A 20,602-nucleotide genomic window follows, 5' to 3' on the forward strand; every position below is an offset into this window, starting at 1 on the left:
TTTTTTTCCATTATTTATTTTTTTTTAATTTTTATTTTTACGCGTTTATAATTTAAATAACTTTACATACGAGGTGTTCCTATTTACTTACCTCCCCACGAGGGCAGAGTTAGACACAAGGTCGGTTATTAATGGGGGGGGAGTAATCCAGCTCCATAAAAAGGGGCACTCAGGATAGAAACAAAAATAAAAATTATCTCAGTCGTGAAAGTTTCTCCTCCACTGACTGAGGACAAAAAAGGTGAAGTCTAGTTTTAGGTAGACCAGGTACTACACTTTGTTCCTCACCAAAAGGCCAAGCAGGAGTTTTTTGTTTTTACCTTTGTTAAAATGTTTTTGGCTCATAATGGGATAGATATTTGTTTAGTGTCCACCGCACCAAAGTGTGGCACAAGGTCAGAAGGTGGAAGATAGGCAAGCTCCCCTAAAGGAGAGGCACTCTTGCCTCAACAAAAATTGCCTGGGCACCCTCGTCGGCATTCTCCGGTAGGGGCGCCTCAGGTGACAAGCAATAAACTTGCCCCACCTGGATGCCGGGTGGCAAGGCCTGGGAGGGTAGGCCTCCTGGGTGATACCCTAGCGGCATACCTAAGTCTGACAGGTACTGGGCCAGTTCCTGGTTTCGCACCAATTGGGCTGAGTGTCAAGTACGGATCCTTGACTTGTACTCTATCCAATAGAAAAATGTGGCACAAGGCCGAACATGGAGGGAGGGGGGGGCGGTCTTTGCTGTCTAATGCTAACTAATCTAACCTAACCAGTTCCTACTTTCACTCTACTTTCACACTCATGCTATACATCTCTCAGCATATAAATCCTTCGTCAATCACCATAAGAACATCATACCATGGTAGCCTAATTAAAACCCATAAGAAAAAAGTGGGTTTGGGATATAAAAATTTTATTAATGAATAATGAGGGTATGATTTCAACGATCCTTTTTATAACTACATTTATAATAATCAACCAATCAGAAGTTTCAAAAGTTACTATAAAAAATGTCAAATTTTGGATTCAACAGTTCGCCGTTGTCTCTGTCACGAACCTGCATTTGATTCTTCGCCACCATCTTTGTTACTAGGAATTACTTAACACTCAAGCTCGGGACTACATTGATTCTTCGCCGATTTGATTTACTGCCGCCATCTTTGTTCAACATAATGTCTCAACACTTAACAACTTTACTTTCAATTTTGTTTCATTTCGTTTCATTTTTTTTTTTTTAATCATTAATTTCGAAAGTTAAATTATTACTACAATGTTTGGTTATTAAATTATTGAAGCACTGTTGAAGTAAATACTGAAAATCATTACAAAGAATATTATATCTTCTTATAGCATTTTAAGTGGATACATGAAATATATATATATATATATATATATATATATATATATATATATATATATATATATATATAAATATAATTAATTGCTCACTTGGAGTTTTCACACAAGTAATTATCAGTGATTGCTCGCTGGCAATAATAAGTTGTGGTCCCTAGAGTTCAAGTAGCAACAAGTCTCCCCAGATTTCCGGTATTCACCATCTTTTTTGATAACCATTGCAAATCTGTTTACTATTTATTTCATACTAGTAACAAACATTAGCCTTCTCTAGAATTTGAGTGGGAATGAGCTGCCCCAGGGTTCCAGCACTTTTAGCACCCTTCCAGTAGAGAGCTGGTTACCGCTCCTAGTTTTTTCATCTAACTTGAACTTTAATGAAAGTTTTGTGCAGCATGCATGCAGTGGGAATTTTTTTTTTTTTTTTTTTAGTTTTTGATAGTTTTCACTTCTTCCCTTGTTTGATGTTTCTGTATTTTTTTTTTTTAAATAATTTGTCACAGATTAGTGTTTGTTTGTTATTTTTGGTTGGTTTCCACATTCAAGGATTTTTCTTAAGATTTGGGTTGCTTTCCATATTGCTGTTCTTTGTATGGCCTCAATCTTCCCTTTGATTCCAATTTCTCGTCTTTTTTTCCCCCAAACTTTTTAGAATTGTACATTATCATTTGTACTCACTAGGAGTTTTCTCACAAGTCATCATCAGAGAATACTCACTAACAACAATCGATGGTGTTTCCTGGAGTCTGGGTGACAACAAGTCTCCCAAAATTAGCAGTACTCTCCACCTCTTTTGATAATATTTGCAAATAAATTTGTATCATCACAACAATCACTTGCCATTGACTTCTTGCTGGCAATGACCATCCTCCTCCACTCTTCAACTATTTGGTGTGGTGCCAGTTGATGCCGGCGTTACAATTTATTTTTGGTAGGGGAAGAGGTTAGCTTATGATGATGTAGTTTCAGTTTTCTTGGTTCCATGTGGTGTCCTCTGTCTTTTTGTTTTACTTCTACTGCAGTTTATTTATGTTTGGTTAGCATTCATAGCTCATGTGTATTAGTCTTTGCGGACAAGGATTTTCCTTAATATTGTAACCGATTTTATTATTGCTATTTGTTGTATCTTCTCAGCCATCCCCTTGATTCCAATCTTCCCTATTCTTTTTTGATGTTTTCGGGATTGTTTCTAGTGCTCCTACGATGATGTTGATTATTAGAATCTATATATTAATACGATAGCGTGTGTGTTCTTTTGTGTGTCATGCTTTCCGGCAAATTTCATTGATTGAGATTTAATTCCGAAATACACATTTACGAAAGCTTCAGGTGGCAGTCCATTAGCGTTTCTCATCGCTATATTTGTTTTAAATTCTATAAAATTTAGGGTTTTATCTTTCTGGTAAATGCATAAGTTGTTAAGAAATAATTGATTTTAATGGTTATTCCATAGTAAAAAACAATAACACAAATCTCTCGGCCGGCAGACTCTAAGTTTTCTAATTTAAAATATTTGGGACAAAAATTGATGCATCACTGCAGTTCTATATTTTGTAATAATATCTACAGCAGTTATGTGTTTTTTTCATTGTTTATTTTTTTTTTTACACTTTTTATTGTTTGAGAAAGAGAGAGACCGAGACCGACCGATGCTGGTGTTTTTGTTATTTAAAATATTATTGCTACAATTTACATTTTCATTTGTGTGTGTGTGTGTGTGTGCGTGCTTATGCTCATCTGTGTGTTTATGTGTGTTTGGGAAAAAAAATTGATGCATTCCTGTAGTTTTATTTTTTGTAATCATATCTACAGCAGTTATTTGGGTTTTTTTTTATTATTTAATTTGTTTACATTTTTTATTGTTTGTGTGAGAGAGACCGACTGACCCCTGCTGATGTTTTCGTTAATCTATATATTAATACACTAACATGTGTGTTACTTTGTGTGTCTTGCTTACATCTTTTTTCTTTCGAGTGGCTGTCGTTTAATAATTGTTGTGTCCTTCCATTTCTTGTAATAAATAATTTTGCCAACAATTCTTTATATGTTTTGGTTTCGTTTTCAATTATAGATGATGTCACTCAACTCATCTATTTTTTTATTTTTAAAATCACTACTTTATATTGTTTTCTAACGGCCATGCTTACATATAAATAGGGAAAAATAAATAACTCCCCTCTTTTTTATTATTCTACATGCTACTGTATTAATATATAGATTTGCTTAGATAAATATTTTTACAGTTTTAACAAAAGGGCTAGAATAATATGATGGTGTCTTCATTCACGCTGAATGCCCACAGAATGCCCAGCAGCAGTAAATTACATATGAAAGATATTGCTGTGAAATCTCCACAGGCCCCGCTAGTTATTATTATTATTATTATAATCACCACAGCTTATCATTAATTTGTATATTTTTCACATTTAATTTTTTTTAGATTTCTTGTGAAGTTCTGGTATGAAAGATTCTGATGATGATATCGTCTGTTCAGCCCTTGAACGAGATGGAACTAATTTTGCACAACTTGCAGTGCAATATGATCAAATGGGAAAAATTGAAGTGGCAATTTTTTATTACACGGTAAGCTTATGGAATATAATTTTTAGACAGATTCCTTTTGTAGCTAATTAAAACTTTGGTTCATCAAAAGGATTTTTAAAAAAACATTATTTCTTTCACCTTTACCATATATGACAGTAGCAAGAGATGCCCGGCCATAAAATATGCTTAAATATGATATTTAATTTGCCATGTTTTACATCTTAAATAAACATCATTTGTTGGGCCACCACATATCTGCTATTCATTAGTGTTGATATGTAAGAACACGATGTTCAATCATATTACAAATGAAAATAGATTTTAGTGACTGCTGAATTGGTGACAAAACTCACACCAAACTGCTGTAACGCATGGAGAATTGAAGCACAAAACAAAAACTAAATCAGATAAATGATAGCAGTGGTAATTTGTTCGGCTTGAACATCTATTTCTAAAAATTCTAGTTGCTATTCATGAAATAAAACCAGTTTTCCTTTTTATAAACAATATTTTATTTCAGTATACCATGAAACTAGCAACATTAAGACCAGATGAGTATTTTCCTTTGAGTAAGAATCCATAAAATTGACAAACTCCATAGACAAATTCGTTATTCGTCACGTCATAGACTAGCACATAATGCTCTCTCGTCCCCATTGCCATGGCTTCATTGAAATGAAAAGAATGCTAAGACCGTATAATTGGTGCTAAGTATATGAAATCGGCTATTTTCTGATCAAATCAAATCAGATCTGTTGCATTCAACTCTGCATTAATGATGGCTTTGTTATTATTCCAACAATAGTTGGAATAATAACAAAGCCATCATTTTTATTCTAGTTATGGTATAAAATAATATATATTCAATTAATAGTATACAATAAATAATTTATAAAAGTTATATTTTGGTAATAGATAAATTTAAAAGGATTGATATGCCATAAAGAAGGCTGTGGCTGTGAGACATGGCTGATGAAAATTGCAGATCTCAAAAGGTTTGTAATGCTTGACATATATTGCCTCTGCTGAATTCTGCAGGTTCACTGATGCCATTTTATCTCCAAAACACAAATCTGGATGCAATGCAGGATCATTCCCCCTTAATCAAGTGCTTCTAGAGAGGCAACTTCGTTAGTTTGGCCATGCTGCATGGCGCAACACAAAAGAGTTCATCCACAAAGCAATTGTCCCAAAACCACACCAGGATTGGCAAAGACGTCTAGTAGGCCAGCTGAAGATGTTACTCACCATCAAAGCTGAAGTCAAACCTACCTCCAGTCAACAGATCTATGATGTTTCTTGCTGGTCATGGGACTGGCTACCCATAACTATCTTGGATGCTGCGAACCATTGTGCATGGTCTGTGTTCATTCAAGACTGTGTGTTCTATAGCAGGAGCTGGCTCAACTCATCCTGGGTGAATACCGCCAAAATCGAAGTCAATATGCTATAAAAACAACTGAACAAAGTCAATTGGGAAGAGTAAATCGAAGATGGCAAGCACTTCAATAATGCATACAAATACAAAAGAGAAAATGTGTAAATAATATGATTAATAAAATTATTTCCCTTGAAAATGCTAATTTTTTTATATATTATTTTATTTATTTTCTTTTGCAATGTTGGTACATGAAGTTAATAACTTTCAAGAAGACGATCTGGCATGCCTGGACTCAGATCGAGGTTGCTATCTGAGCTGATATGATGCAAAACCCAAAATCAACAATGAAGGCAGTGCATCCCTGAAGATCTGCATTGAGGCATTCATAAGAATATATTTCACTTTATGATCGATTATAAAGAAGCAATCTGTTTCAAATATATATTTATATTTTTTCCCTGGTTTCTAGGAAGCTGCTCAGGCGTTACATATGGCTGCTGATGAAGGCTCAAAAATTCCCAACATTGCAAATCGTATTAAGGAGTATATGGATAGAGCAAAAAGCTTGAAAAACACTTGTAAGAATTTTATTATTTATTTATTTATTATTTTTACAACATATTTCATGACTATTTCATTAATAATAAATTACTGACTATTAAGTGTCTTCATTTATTATTGAGTTGAGCTTCATAGAAGTGACCATCTCAGGTAAAATTTTAGCTGTTAGTGTTCGATGTTTGTTTTTACAATGGGGGGTGCAAAAATCAATCAAACTTTTTATTAGTTATTTTTGAAATGAGGATTGATTATTTAAATTATTCAGACTACTGTTTTCACATTGAGTGGACCCATGGTATAATGGATAAAGTATTTGCTAAGATTCAGTTCTAAGTGACACTCTTCTGGAGGTTGGTGGTTCAATCTTCGATGTGGGCCATACTCAGAATACAATTATGAATTACTAAGACTTCTACCCAATAATGGCTTATGGAATGAGAACATGCTAGCCCCGTGGATTAAATAAATGGTTCTATTGAAAATTCCATGCAGATGCCCAAATATGGCAAAAAGATTTCCAAGTTCAACAAGATACATCTGGAAATGGTCGAAGATTACATCAGATGAAATGTTGTAAAAATAACAATCAAGATGAGAAGAGTAGTCTAAATAATCCCAAAAATATTTTCATCATTTACCAGCTGCTGTTAAAGATGTTGGCCAATGCATGATGGAGGGAGTTTTCTCTTACTTTTTGATCCCAAGTTGGCTGAAATTCTTGAGACGCAAAAGAGTAATCTGGGGCCTTGAAAGATGATGGTTTATTGAGCCAACGTCAGTTGTGCATCAAGTGAGACATGTATAGGTGATGAATAGGTCTATGACAACAGAATATTTTCATCATTGTTTTGACTCTTGAGTTTATATCTGACACAGTTAATTAACCGAGAACCACATCACTGTATATAAAAGCATAGAAGATATCAATGGATACACACCCGAGAGTCAAAACAATGAAAAGAATATGCTGTTGTCCTGGCCCTAATGATGAACAATCAGATAAGATGAGATATCATGTGAGTCTTCATCAAGGAAGAGTATACCTGTCAATGGCGTTTGGCAATTTGAAAATAGATGAGGGTGGGAACTGCAGAAATGATTACTGACATCATGTTGAATAAAATTTTCTTGACAATGATTTGTAAGATATCATGGATAACAACAACTTTCTAGTTGGAGTCGCTGTGGAACATATTTGGCCAGTGTAATAGGATGCCTTGTTTCAGAGCTGCATACAGGATGGATGGAAATGACTTTGAGGAACAATGGAGGAAGGATATGTGTGTGGGGGAATGGTAAAATCTATATTTTTGTATAACTTTCTTATTTAAAACTAGACAAGAGAAGGCATGGTTATCACATAAGGAGTGCCAGAAATGGAAAGAAGAAAAAACGCCTGTTAACACCTGCACAATACGAGAATAGTGACAGGGATGCAGGCAATAAACAGTATCTTAGTTAATGAAATTTCAAAGCATATTTTGAATGGTGAAGGTAAATTCATTGGACTATAACAAGGATGAGGAGCCTGTGAAAAAGCGGAATGAAAGTCAATAGTAACTTCCAGAAGAAAACCGTTAACCCTTCTAATTCCATGACTATATTATGTAATAGTGATCCTAGAGATGGGAGAAGGATATATATGCGAGCATTATAGTATTACATGATTGTCATCAGAGGGGGAGGAGGGGTCCATTAGTTGGGTCACAATGGAGATTGTAGAAAAGGAAAAGAGGACATAATTTCCCCCCTCTCCCTTACCGACTCTTATATTTTTTAAAATTATAATCCTCATCATCGTTTTTTTTTTTATAACTTTTCAATCCATTTTCTTCACCATTCTCTATTTTGGTATTGCTTTTCGACCACCTTCCTCGAATCAGTTGAAATATACAGCTAATCTAGAAGTCGCAATACACATGGACGATAAAACGCTTTGGGTAATTACGGATTTCAAAGGGGTTCTGCTAAAATCATCATGTTTTAAAAACCAAAGCACCTTATGTCTTCAAAATACCACCGTTTTGATCGAAAATGAATATACTTTCAAATAAATTAATAAATAATAATATACATTATACATCTTAAGAGTTTTAAGTAAATAAAGTGCTAAAAATGTTAACATCATAAAACAGCGTTTTCAGTAAGATTTTGTAATGACCCTCCCCCTGATTTGTAAATGGTTGTACCACGTTCTTCTTAAGAATTTCGTCATGAAATTTGGAAATGAACTAGAAGAGATATCACTTTTAATAGATTCAGCTGTCTGAAATTCTTTTGACAGCTCATTTTTTTTTGTGTTAAAAAAATACTTCAACATGACAAGTTTGGAAAATTTTGAAAAAAAATTTCTTCGGACACCCACTGTTAAATAAATCCATCTTTTTACTACATTTATCCGTTAAAAATAAAAATGTAACCGGCTTTCTCTTGTGGTACCGAGCAATTTAAAATCATGATATCTGGAAAAAATCTTTCTATTTTTAAAAAGTATCTAAAAACGGTCTGTAGAAGCAGCAGCAGCTACTATCGCTAATATCAATTACTTTACTGTAAACAAACAGTTTTTTGTTTTGTTTTTTATTCCAGAACGAATTAAAAATTTAAAAAAATGAAGGTATTTCTACACTTTATCACCAAAACTGGAGACGCCATTTTATTTTACGCACCTGTCGATAAAATCCAAGGGACAAATCAGTATTTTAAACTATGGCCGAAGCATGAAATAAATACCAAAAATTTAAACTAGAGAACGATTGATTTTTAATGTCTTTTTCATTTTCACATGTAATTGCCTACAAAGTTAAAATCGCATATTTTGGAGAGGTAGTTAGATAGGGTGGAGGGTTCACGGAAAGTATTAATCTACAATAATACCAAAGAAATGTTGCAATATATTCATTTTTAAACAGTCCTAGATTTCGATTTCAGTTATTTGTACATATGATGCATTACAATTCAGCTTTGAGTTCTTTATGTTCTTTTCTTTTAATGAATACATGGCATTTTTAAGGAATTGCAGCATATTTATGTGCATTTACTGCAGATTATTTGGAAACCATTAATTTTTGGAGATTTTCAGTAGCATATTCTAATTCCTAGCGCAAAAATACACTGATATGGTAAATTTCATTGCTTAATATTCTGTTTTAACAAAGATATAGTATTTTTACTGAAAAAGTATTGAAAAAAATGTGACAAAATACATATATGGTGTTAAAGAGGGAAAAATATCCAAACGTGTGAGGCACAAAAATAGTCACAACTTCCTTAATTTTAATTGGATTTAAAAAAATTTATAATAATGAAATATTTTAAGCCATTTCAATTTTTTCATGTGTATTGCTGATATAGGTTCAGTTATGGATTGATTGGGGTACAAAATGGCTTGTAACCTTTAAATCCTTGAAATAATTTAAGCATCTCATTTAATCTCATCTCATCTCATTTAAGCAATCATTTCTCTCTGATAGGTTCATAATTGATGGGCAGAAATTTTTTTTTATTTTATTTTTTTTTTTTTATTACATTTTCACCCCAAACAAGGCAAATTGCTACTTTTGTGTAGGGGGCTACTATCAGGGGCAGCAACTACTGGGGTACTATGTAGGGATTTGAGCAGCAAGATGTCGGTTCACGTTACACTTGAACTTCTGCACGTCAGTACTGTTGGGGAAGCAAGGACCTGGAATGGAATTCCAGAGTCTAGCGGTTCTGGGGAAGAAACTATTGGAGTAAAAAGATCTTTTACGTCTAGGGATCTCTACAGTGTGGGGGTGGGGTTTAGCAGCCTGTCGGGTTTGTCAAGGGTGCTCACGTCGTGGGGGCACAAGTGATTGCAGTTCGTCAGAGCATTCACCACTAAAATACTTGTAGAAAAGGCAGAGGGATGCAACATTTCGCCGATGGGACAGAGGCTGAAGCTTAGGGTCTATCAGGTTTGCGACTCTCTTTTGAACCTTGTCAAGCTCACAGTATTAATGTTGGAGTCCCTCAGAGGTCCATCCTGGGTCCAACTCTCTTCCTGATCTACATTAATGATCTTCCAAATCACATCCTTACATCATTCATAGACATTTATGCTGTTGACACTAACATCTATAGTAGTACATCAAAGACCAAGTTCTTTCTGATTCTCTCTCCTTTGATCTTGAGCACATGGTACAATGGGGAAAGGAGTGGCTGATTACTTTTAATGCATCTAAAATCAAGCTTCTATCTTTACATCATCAATGCTTTGATGCCCATCTGGCATCAATTGAAATGAATGGCTTTTGTCTTGGGGAGGCTTCATGTTTTGACAAGCTTCTGGGCTTGACCTTTTCTCCTGATCTGAAATGGAACACATATATCAAATCCATAGCCAAGGTTGCTGGAAAAATGGTGAAATCCTTCTACCACTCCAGTAGATATCTCATTCCTGATGTAATTCTCTACCTATATAAAAGCCAGGTACGGCCAACGATGGAGTACTGTTGCCACATTTCTGCGAAAATAATCTATATTGATTGTTTCATTGATTTGAATTGTTGATTCATCAGTTTGACAGGATATCTTATACTCTATTAAATATATTTTTTTATGGAAATTGCTCCAGACAAGGGATGAAATCACTTGATGCAAGGAGCTAAACATATTACTTCAAGGTCAAAAAATTAGCCATTGATAAGTGTTAGATAGCATTTCCTATCCTCCTCTGCGTGGAAAAAATACTGATCAAACATGTTTTTTCCATCAATTTCTGTCTAAAATATTTACGTCTTAAAATGTCTAAAACAATTTATCTCTAAAATAAAAGATTAAAGTTTCACTAATATTTTATTAATCATTTCAAAAGATAAGCAAAAAAGTAACATTTGTAAGATTCCTTCAAGTTTGTCAGTATAAGAAGATTGAAGAACATAAGCTTAAAAACTAAATCTTCATAAGGAAAATACATAATGAAATTACCTGATTTCACACATTTTTTATAAAGATTTCTTTCTATTACCGATTTTTATTTCTTTATTTATTTTTTTACTTGCCTTCAACCCAAACAAGGCATATCACCATTTAAACATGAGGAGCTACCAATTAGCACCATAACTAAGAACGATTAAAAGATTATGTTTCATTTGAACTTCTGGATGTCCATCAGAGAACATTCCATTAAAATACTTGTAAAACAGGCACAGTGATACAACATTGCAACGATGGGACAGGGGTTGGAATCTAGTCAACAAATTGGGACCTATTAGATTGGAGACCCCTTTTTTAGACCCTATTCAAGAGGGAGAGTAGTGGTAGATGCACCAGCCCAGATGTGGCAACAATACTCCATACATGGATGAATGGCAGCTTCATTGAGGTTCAGGATATTCTCAGGTGTGAGTAGTTTTCTAGTACAATAGAGGGAGTCCACTTTCCTTGCAATAGCCTTTGCAATGTCCTCGGTGTATTTGTTCCAGTTCATATTTCCCATGAATGTTAAGCCAAGGAGTTTGAAGGAAGAATTCTCAGGTAAGGTGTTATTTGTCATGGATATCGGTGGTTGGAGAGGCTTCTTGTAATTGTTAAAGGAGAAAAGCTTAGTTTTACTCGTATTAAATGTTACAATCCATTTATGTTCCCATTCTACTACGGTCTGGAGCTCATTTTCTAATGATTCTGACATTATCTTAGATTTATGTACATCTGTTCTTTCCTCATGCATGTTGTATCATTAACAAATAGACCTATTTCGGACAGAATATTATCGGGGAGGACGTTAACAAATATCAGGAATAATAGTGGTCTAAGGATCAAACCACTGAGGCACTCCCACATTAATGTTATGCTGCTTGGATAAACATCCATTAATGACAACCTAGATGGTCCTATTGTCTAAGAAGGATCTAATTACATTTAATGTTCATCCAATTATACCATAATTTTCATTAGCAGCCCTGCCTAATCCAGTGCATGTTATATGCATTCAGAGATGACTGTTAAAATATCTGCAGTAGAATCCATACTGTTTGTCAGAGAGATTAGCTTTTGTGAGGTGGTGGACTAGTGCTTAATTGATTTGAGTCTCAAAGATTTTAGCAAAGAGGGGGAGGAGACTGATAAGGTGATAATTGAGAGGGTCGGTCCTTTCACCAGAATTCTTGTACACTGATACCACAGAGGCCATCTTCCAGCTATTAGGGAAGCAAGATTCAGCAACGCACTTGTTGTAGAGTTTGGAAAGTACGGAGGTTAGCTCTGCTGAGCATTTCTTAATTAGTATAGCAGGGATGAGATCAGGCCCACATGCCTTGGAGGTGTCTAAGTTTTTTATGATATCGCGGACATGAGAAGGAGTGATTTTCAGATCATCAATTGTGGCTTCCGTCCATATAGGGAAATTTAGGAGAGGGTTGTTTGTTGGCTCTAATGTGGAGTTGGAAGCTAATTTCGGGGCAAGCAGTTCCGCCTTCTCAGTTGCTTACATTGATTTCTAGCATCTATGAATTTTTACCTATTTGTATTTGTCTTATGACATAAAAACTGGCAGAGTGCATGCTGATTTTGTGCACAATCTGTATGTATCTCCATGGGGAGAGCTATAATACTTCCGTGCGGGAACATGTGCTTCAATGCTCACTTTGCACCATTCAGTTGTCTCATTGGCACACTGTTCAGCAGGAAGAGAGAAGATATTGGCCTATGGGGCATCTCTGATGGCTTCTCAGTTAGCCCTTTTGTAGTACCTTGGGGTTGGGATTTAAATGTTATGTCTACTGATACGACTAAATGGTCTGCAGGTATTAGTCACACAATCCTCAGATACTGTGGTAAGGAATAGGTCTAGAAGTGAAGCCTGCTGGTGTTCATGGTCTGGGAGGTAGGTTGGGAACATGGCTGTCTGTGTGAGAGAATGGGCTATAGAGAAGCTATAATTAAGTTTTATCGTAATATATATTTCTTAATCTTTCATTAAATCATTTTTTTTTTAATTCTGTTTAGATAAATTGGACAATTGTTTTTATCTTGAATGTTATCTGTACAACATTTTGGTCGATGTAACCTAAGACCTTCGTCAGGTGTAAAAGTCACCATGTTTTGGCAGGAAAAAAAATTTGAAAACTTGAAGAGCAGAGCTAACCTCCTTTTCTTTTTTTAACTCCTGACTCAAACGCTCAACATGAGAACAATTGTTAGGTTAATCCAAACAATACAAACATTCATACTTCATCTCAAAAATTCAGAACTATAATATTTTTTTTATTAATCTTTTCAGACTCGAGAGCAACAGCAGCACAACATAATGCAACGCAATCACAAAAGGTGAGTGATCCTATATCAACAAAATATTTGGTGTTTATATAATATTGGGCACAAATAAAAATCGCAGTTACAAATAAGAAATCTCCTCCTCCAACATACAGATTATATTGCCAACCCAATTAGAAGGCTTGTTGTAATCACACGTCAAATTGCAGTAAAATTTTAACCCGTTCCAAACCTTTTTAACCTGTGAAATGTAAGAATTCTATTTTCAGAAATGTTTTTATAATATGAGAATAAAATAAAAATTATTTCTATCTTATCATGGTTGATGAAATGACGACAATCTACCCCATGGATTAAATGAAAGATTTGGTTCGAAATTTCACATAGATTCTCGATATTGACAAGATATCTGGAATGAAAATAGCAGTTCAAATAAATCAAACAATACAAAAAAATCAGAAACTTTATTGTCACGATTTTTTAACTGAATACAATTTTGTGTGTTGAAAATAAACACTAGATTTATATGTCGGGTCGGCACTAAAGATGACAGCTTTGTTAAGATGGCTTGTTCTCTGTTGCCAGTATGGCTTTCGCCCTGTGCAGTTCTACGAGGTTCACTCTCCTGGGTTTTGCTTTCTCCATTTGAAAAGAAGTTAATTTATTGCTTATTACTGGAGACACCCCTACGGTAGAATATCAATGAGGTTGCCCAGGTCAGTGCTCTTCCTCTAGGATGCTGGCTCTTTAATACCACTTTCCGACCTTTGTGTCATATCAACCCACCATGGGAGGAAAATAAGTAATCCATATTTCTATGCGAAAAGATTTGATTTGCTATCTGCCCTGATCTGTCCTGTTAATTAAACGTGTCTCATTTTTATATTTTTTGTTTTGCTTCTCAGCTTGGTGTCGAACGAGCAGCATTTATTGTCCAACAAGCTTTCCAGGAAGATGAGCAAAACAATACTGACGAAGCCGTGGAGCTGTACATGGAGGCAGTTGAACTTTGCATTAAAATAGTAATTATTTTTGGTGCTTCTTCGTTATTAAAGCAAAATTTTAAAATCAAAATATTGAATTTCAAGTAAAACCAATGCTATCTATTTAATTGTCATGTCACAGTAATGAACATATCCAAAAATTACAAAAAATTATGAGGTAGAAAATTAGTTATTGATGAGAACAGCTTTTGAAGACAATTAATGAAAATTGAGTTTTGCTAAGATTTTCTAAGTTTTCAGGAAATAATTACCTCCTCTGTTATGATTAAGATTTTCTGGGGTTTTTTCTGCTAATGGGGAAACATCTGAAATAAAGTTGCTGAAATACAACCCAAGACTTATTGGTTCCTTGGGAATAAATCTTATTTGCAGCTTTCCGTTAAAACAAGACCAAAGATGGATCATGTATGTTTTCCCAATTGGGAAGATGTTAAACCCCAGAGAACTGTTTCTGCCTTTTTTGTTGTAAATGTTATATATCCATTGAACTGTGGTCCTGGATATGACCTTAAACTATATCCGATGGTGAGGCCCCAGCTTGCGGGTTTTGGGGAGTGTGGAGCCACCCTTTAATTGCCATTGCTCCCAGGTCCACTCTGACCCAGAGTGGTAGTACCTGTTAGGGTCCCAACTATGGGTTAAATAGAAACTGACTTGGAAAAAAACAAAAAACAAATATATTCTATTAAAAAACTTTTCTTCAAAATCACTGAATTCGGCATTAAATAACCTGAAAAAGGTTGATATGCCGTAAAACAAAAACAACCAACCAACGAACTGTATCTGTTTAATATATCAATGATTTGTTATGTGTCCTGTTAAGCACATTACATAAGCATATTATATACACCCATGTTATACAGACCCCAGTATGCAGCAATATCTCAGAGAGCATGTTTTGAGTATTCGCAGCATTGATATAGAGACCACTGCTCCTTGCTTCAACTTTGACCTTATTGATAATGCATTGTAGTGTAGAAAGCTTGTTTGTCATTGTTGTCGCATGTTTTCATTTGCTTACTCGTTAACTAAATGAGAAAATATCAAATCGTCAGCAAAAAAAGGGGTTTACCTCGTTGAATAGACACATCTTATTTTAGATATACATTTGATGATCAAGGTTTTTTATTTTTTACTTTAATGCCGGGTTACCACTTATCAAGGCTTAAGAGCCACTTCAGTTGGATCACAAAAAAATGACCAGAAACAATGGGTGAAAAGAGCAGAAGATTACTAAGAGGAATTGATTATACAAGAGGATTGTTTAACAAGTATTTGTTCACTTGAAAACAAACATAGAATATGTTTACTTGAAAACAACACGGAAATATGAACTGGAACAAATACATTGAAGACATTGCGAAGGCTGCTGCAAAGAAGGTAGGCTTTCTTTATTGTGCTAGAAAATTACTCACACTTGAGAGTATCCTGTACCTGGACAAGGCCACCATTCATCATTCGTGCATGGAGTATTGTTGCCACATCTGGGCTGATGTATCTATCACTACTCTCCCTCTTGGATAGGGTCCAAAAGAGAGTCTCCAATCTAATAGGTCCTGCTTTGTCAACTAGGCTTCAACTTCTGTCCCATCGCCACAATGTTGCATCCCTTGCCTGTTTTACAAATATTTTAATGGAATATGCTCTGATGAACTCGTTGCACTTGTATCCCCCTCGACGTACATATCTCCAATAAACCTGTTTAGTAACAAAATCACACCTCTACACTGTTGAGGTTAGTACATGCTAGAAAACTTTCTACTCTAATAGCTTTTTCCCTCAAACAGCTAGATTTTGGAATTCCCTTCCTGTTACCCTGACTGTATCAATATGCAGAAGTTCAAATGTAATGTAAACCAACATTTGTTAATCTTTCTTAGGCGTCGTCCCAATTAGTATCCCCTTCTGTTCAAGTCGTGATATGCCTTGTTTGGGGTGTAGGTCAGTAAAAAAAACAGAAAAAAGACATACTATAGTCAGTTGACAACCAGACTTGTGGTATCTTAATGGGATGTTCTAGGAAAAAAACTTTGTTCATGGAAGTTCCGTTTGGTTTTTAATATAGAGAGAAAGGAAAGGTCTTTGCTTGCTGTGGTTGTAATTAGACAGGTTCTTGTGAATTATTTATAGAGGATGAGGTGCAGGGATTGGAGCTCAATCGAGCACCTACCATGAACATAATGATACAGTAGAGAGAGGCTAGCAACATCTGAGTGAAAGGAACTGTAGTGATGAGAGGAGATCAACTTCCACTAACTTACAAAGTTGATTTTCTACTCTTTCAAAACAAGAAAGAATGCTCTATCTGATATATTGATACTGTATTCAGACTAGCTAATTTCTCATGTTTTCCTTTCACTATGCTATTGGCATGAATATATTTCATTTCAGTTTATTTGTTTTTTTTATACTTATTCCGGCTAAGAAAACTGTTAAAGAGGAGACATTTTTCCTTACTCACTGCAACAGATAGAGAGAAGTTATATATGCAATTATATTGAGTTCTCTCCCATGAGTTCTTAAAAAAAAATATATATATATTACATGACTTCAATCATGTGCATCCTTGTCACATCCACATTAATAACACATTGTTATTTGTTCTTTATTATTCATTGATTGTTTTATAAATTTTCTATTTCACAAAATAATTTAATGAAATGCAACTTTGTAATCTAAATAGAAATTGACAGCACTCCTTTTCACTGATGCCGTAATTTGCACCGGCTCTTAACTTTGATGTGCTCTTTCAGTTGCCAAACACTTGACTCATCGTTTCCACAATTTGTCCTTCTGTACACAACCACTCCTCTCATATGCAAATTACCTTTATATTTTTACCCCCCCCCCCCATGATCTTTAAAGATCATTTCACATCACATAGACCCGTGGCCGGATCGGCACTTATATCTCTAGAGCCTCATACACTGCCAAACTTGCCTTCACTACATGATGAGACATAACTAACCCTAACTACACAGCCAGACACAAATTCACCTTAATGCAGCCACTCCCCTTTTATTCAAATTAATACCTTTATATTTTTTACTACCACAAAGTCACCAAAATTAATTTCACTTTCTTCATCAACAAGTCAGCCATTTTTTCTTTTACTCCCAGTAAACAAGGGGCTGTAAAATAATAAAAAAAGTCCAAATAAAAATAAGGTCAAAAATCCATTTCCGATTCCTCAATGGTCGTTGCAGTAAATTTGGCATAAATGAAATATGTTAACAAAAGTTGTCAACATGAAATGCAAATTAATTCCAACATTTTCTAAATAAACATTGATGAATGCAACTTAGGAATTAATATGAGAATGATATGATGGATGTGTAAGTGAGTCTTAAGTACAGACTTAGATCTGATGATCTCAGAGGAAGATTAAATCTGAACAGAAGATTACAATAGTATGGTCACACTAAAAGAATGGATAAGAGTTCTTAAGTGATACACTACATGATCCCCTCTCAACAATATCGCCAATCCCATCACTGTGAGCCATAGTCATCTTCTTCGATCTTCTTTTCTGGCCGTGTTGTCATCTCTCACACTAGCAACTGTAAAGAGAGGAAGTACGTGTTTACAAGTATATAAAAAAAATAAAACACAAATACAAGCATTTTCTGTAAATGCACTCTGGGTGCATGTATGACACCATCATTGGAAACTACCCTTTAAACATTAACATTCATATCTTAGTTTTTCTGTTGAAGTTGATGTTTGCTCATATGAATTTTCCAGAACTCTCCCAACCTGGTCCAAGTCACGATTTGCCTTTGACTGTGTCCAACTGGAAACTGTCATCAACCGTCACGGCCAGGACTCGTGTAAAACTTAATCAATCCTCAAACTAACTTCTAAATATATTTCAGGTGTTTTCTGCATCATACTTTGACTAACCATCTCATTTTAGTTTCCTTTGGGTACATTTGTGAACAACTTTTTACCCATTGTTCTGCCGATTAACCTATTTCCTCTTTCTTTCGTTATATTTATTTTTCTTCTTCTCCCTTCTTTCCAAACACTTGGAGAAGTGGGGGAGGAGGGACACTGATAGTATCACATTTTGATTAGTAGATGTAGGATAGTTGAAGTAGCAAATTTGGTTCACTAAGGAAGGCCAAGGAAAACATAGAAGGAATTGATAAAAATAGAAATGATGGCTAAATAAAGACCTGACCAGAGAAAGATTTGTTTGGAAATCAAGTAAAGCTGTTCATTTCATGGCAGTATGAGTAAAACAGATGTAGAACCGAACAGAATGATGATCTTTCAGATTATTTGTACAAATTTTGTTTGATAAGAAAATTATTTAGATCATCATATTGACATGTTTCATGTTTGCGATGTCAACTAACTTGTTATCTGGAAATCTTTTTCATTATCATCAAAGATAACGGATTTGTATCAATCCATTTTTTTCCCTTTTAATCTAAGTATGTTAGATAATTAGGTGCTTATTTAGAATTCAACCTATTTTGAAAACAAAAATACAAAAAATGCTTTAAAATTTTATGATGTATGTACTCATTACAGCACAAAGATATCATATTTCAAAAAGCACGTAAATTGGTGAAGTAGTTTTTTTAACTAAGAAAAGCAAATTTTATGAAGAAGTGATACATTATGTTTTGATTTGCCATGTTTGTGAATAGGAGAGAGACAACTCAATTCGAACTATCAAGAACAAAATCAGCCTTATAATGAAAACAATTTACTCTAAAATTGTTAAAAATCATAAAAAACGATTTTCTTAGTTAAAAATATAACTACTTGATTAATTTACGTTATTTTTGGAATATGACGCCTTCATTCTATGATGGGTGCATACATCATAAAAAGTTTTCTGCAAGTTTGTTTTTAAAAATAGGTTGAATTCGAAATAAGCATCAATAATTGTATTTTCAGAGGCAGCAAACTGAAGATCCAAACTTACAAGAACGAGTTACGAAACTGGCAAAACAAGCTTTAAACAGGTAATTCATCATTTGTAATATTCACAAAATTCTTGTTGGAAAGCAATTGTTGCAGAAGTTAACAATAAAACTGATGCTTTTTTTTTTTTTTTTTTTTTTTGAAAAGTTCAAAAGGTCAAATAATGAATCATGTTTGTGAATTTAAAAAAAAAATTAGATGAAGATTGATTATTTGGACTACTGTTTTTATCTTGAGTGGTATTTTTTGTAATGTTTCAGTCAATGTAATCTCAGACGTTCTTCAAGTGTATCTTGCCAATCTCCAGAATCATTCTGTCAAACTTAGAAATCTGCACCTAATTTTGCATGTAACCATTTATGTAATTTATGGGGGTAGCATGCTCTCATTCCAGAAGTGATGATTGGGTAGAAGTCCTAAGTAATTCGGACATTCCAGAGTTGGACAAAAATATTCCAAAGTTCAACAAGCTACACCTGAGGAAGGTCGAACGTTACATGGGCTGAAACGTTGTGAAACTAACACTCAAGATGAGAACAGTAGTCCGAAGAATCCAAATAACACAAGTGACAGATCATAGTTATTATAGCTGGAGAAATGTTGTCAATGTTAATATCTCTAATTTCTTGATGCAAATATACATTTAATCAAAAGATTATTTTTTTAAATAGCATTCACTCTGGACAGGTTGAACCAGCTTCCTCCAAGGGAGGAAGAGTCACAGGACTATTAAATTCACAAGTGGTTTCCAGTCACATGTATACCCCAGTCAGTGCAGGGAAATGTCACTATTGTCTCCACAGACCACACCTGATATCCCAAATAGTCTCTGTGGTAATGGTGCAAAGAGACAGAGGAATCAGCGGCCATGATTAGCATATGCCCACTATAAGGAAATCATAGCACACTAACATAGAACCATTTGAGTACAAGGCGAGGGCGATTATGCAAATTTAGGTTTTTGTTGGGAGTCCAAAATGGCTGAATAAAAGGGGACAGATTTTTTGTATGAGATGTGTATTCTTTCAACTCAAAATAATTTACATAACTAAAATAGAAATATATTACCTAAATACACCTTTCAGTCACATAAATTATAAATAATCCATTCAGTCACCCATCTTATACTGATCAAACTGTATCAACATCAACATCTCATGTGCAACATTCAAAAGAATTTATCTGTTGAAATTGCGGTTTTATGAGGATGACAAATAAGAACACGGCTATCTGATAAGAAATTGAAAACAAAGAATATTAGAGTTATTCCTCGACACGGTGTAAAGCATGAAATTCTGTAGACGTGGAAAGGAATATTGTACATCATATACAATAATCATTTATATAACAAAGGCAGTATACTATCCACACACATAATGAACTCTTTTGTGGGTTTATTGGCCATCAAATTCTCATGTTTGGTAATAGTGTTAAATTAATCTTGGTTCTGAATTGCCAAACAAGCATTAATAATTTCGATCATATTTATCTTTTTGACAACATTTCAGTTGATGTAATCTCCGACCTTCTTCTAGTGCATCTTTTTGTATTCAAGAATCTTTATGTTGAACTGGGGGAACCTATACATAATTTC

At 34.6% G+C, this 20,602-nt stretch overlaps 1 protein-coding gene across 1 annotated transcript in view; it reads left to right on the forward strand.

The window, feature by feature from the left end:
• Positions 1-20,602, forward strand: part of LOC145291374 (calpain-7-like) — a 79,919-nt gene that overhangs the window by 1,062 nt on the left and 58,255 nt on the right. The window contains exons 2-6 of the mRNA XM_080137152.1: positions 3,785-3,927; positions 5,739-5,847; positions 13,074-13,120; positions 13,972-14,088; positions 18,982-19,049. Coding sequence (XP_079993278.1) covers positions 3,805-3,927; positions 5,739-5,847; positions 13,074-13,120; positions 13,972-14,088; positions 18,982-19,049 — 464 coding nt within the window. The 5' untranslated portion in view covers positions 3,785-3,804. The remainder of the gene's footprint in view (positions 1-3,784; positions 3,928-5,738; positions 5,848-13,073; positions 13,121-13,971; positions 14,089-18,981; positions 19,050-20,602) is intronic.

The sequence above is a fragment of the Euprymna scolopes genome, chromosome 12 (assembly GCF_053919585.1).
Source record: "Euprymna scolopes isolate OS-2025 chromosome 12, ASM5391958v1, whole genome shotgun sequence".
NCBI classification, from domain to species: Eukaryota; Metazoa; Mollusca; class Cephalopoda; order Sepiida; family Sepiolidae; genus Euprymna; species Euprymna scolopes.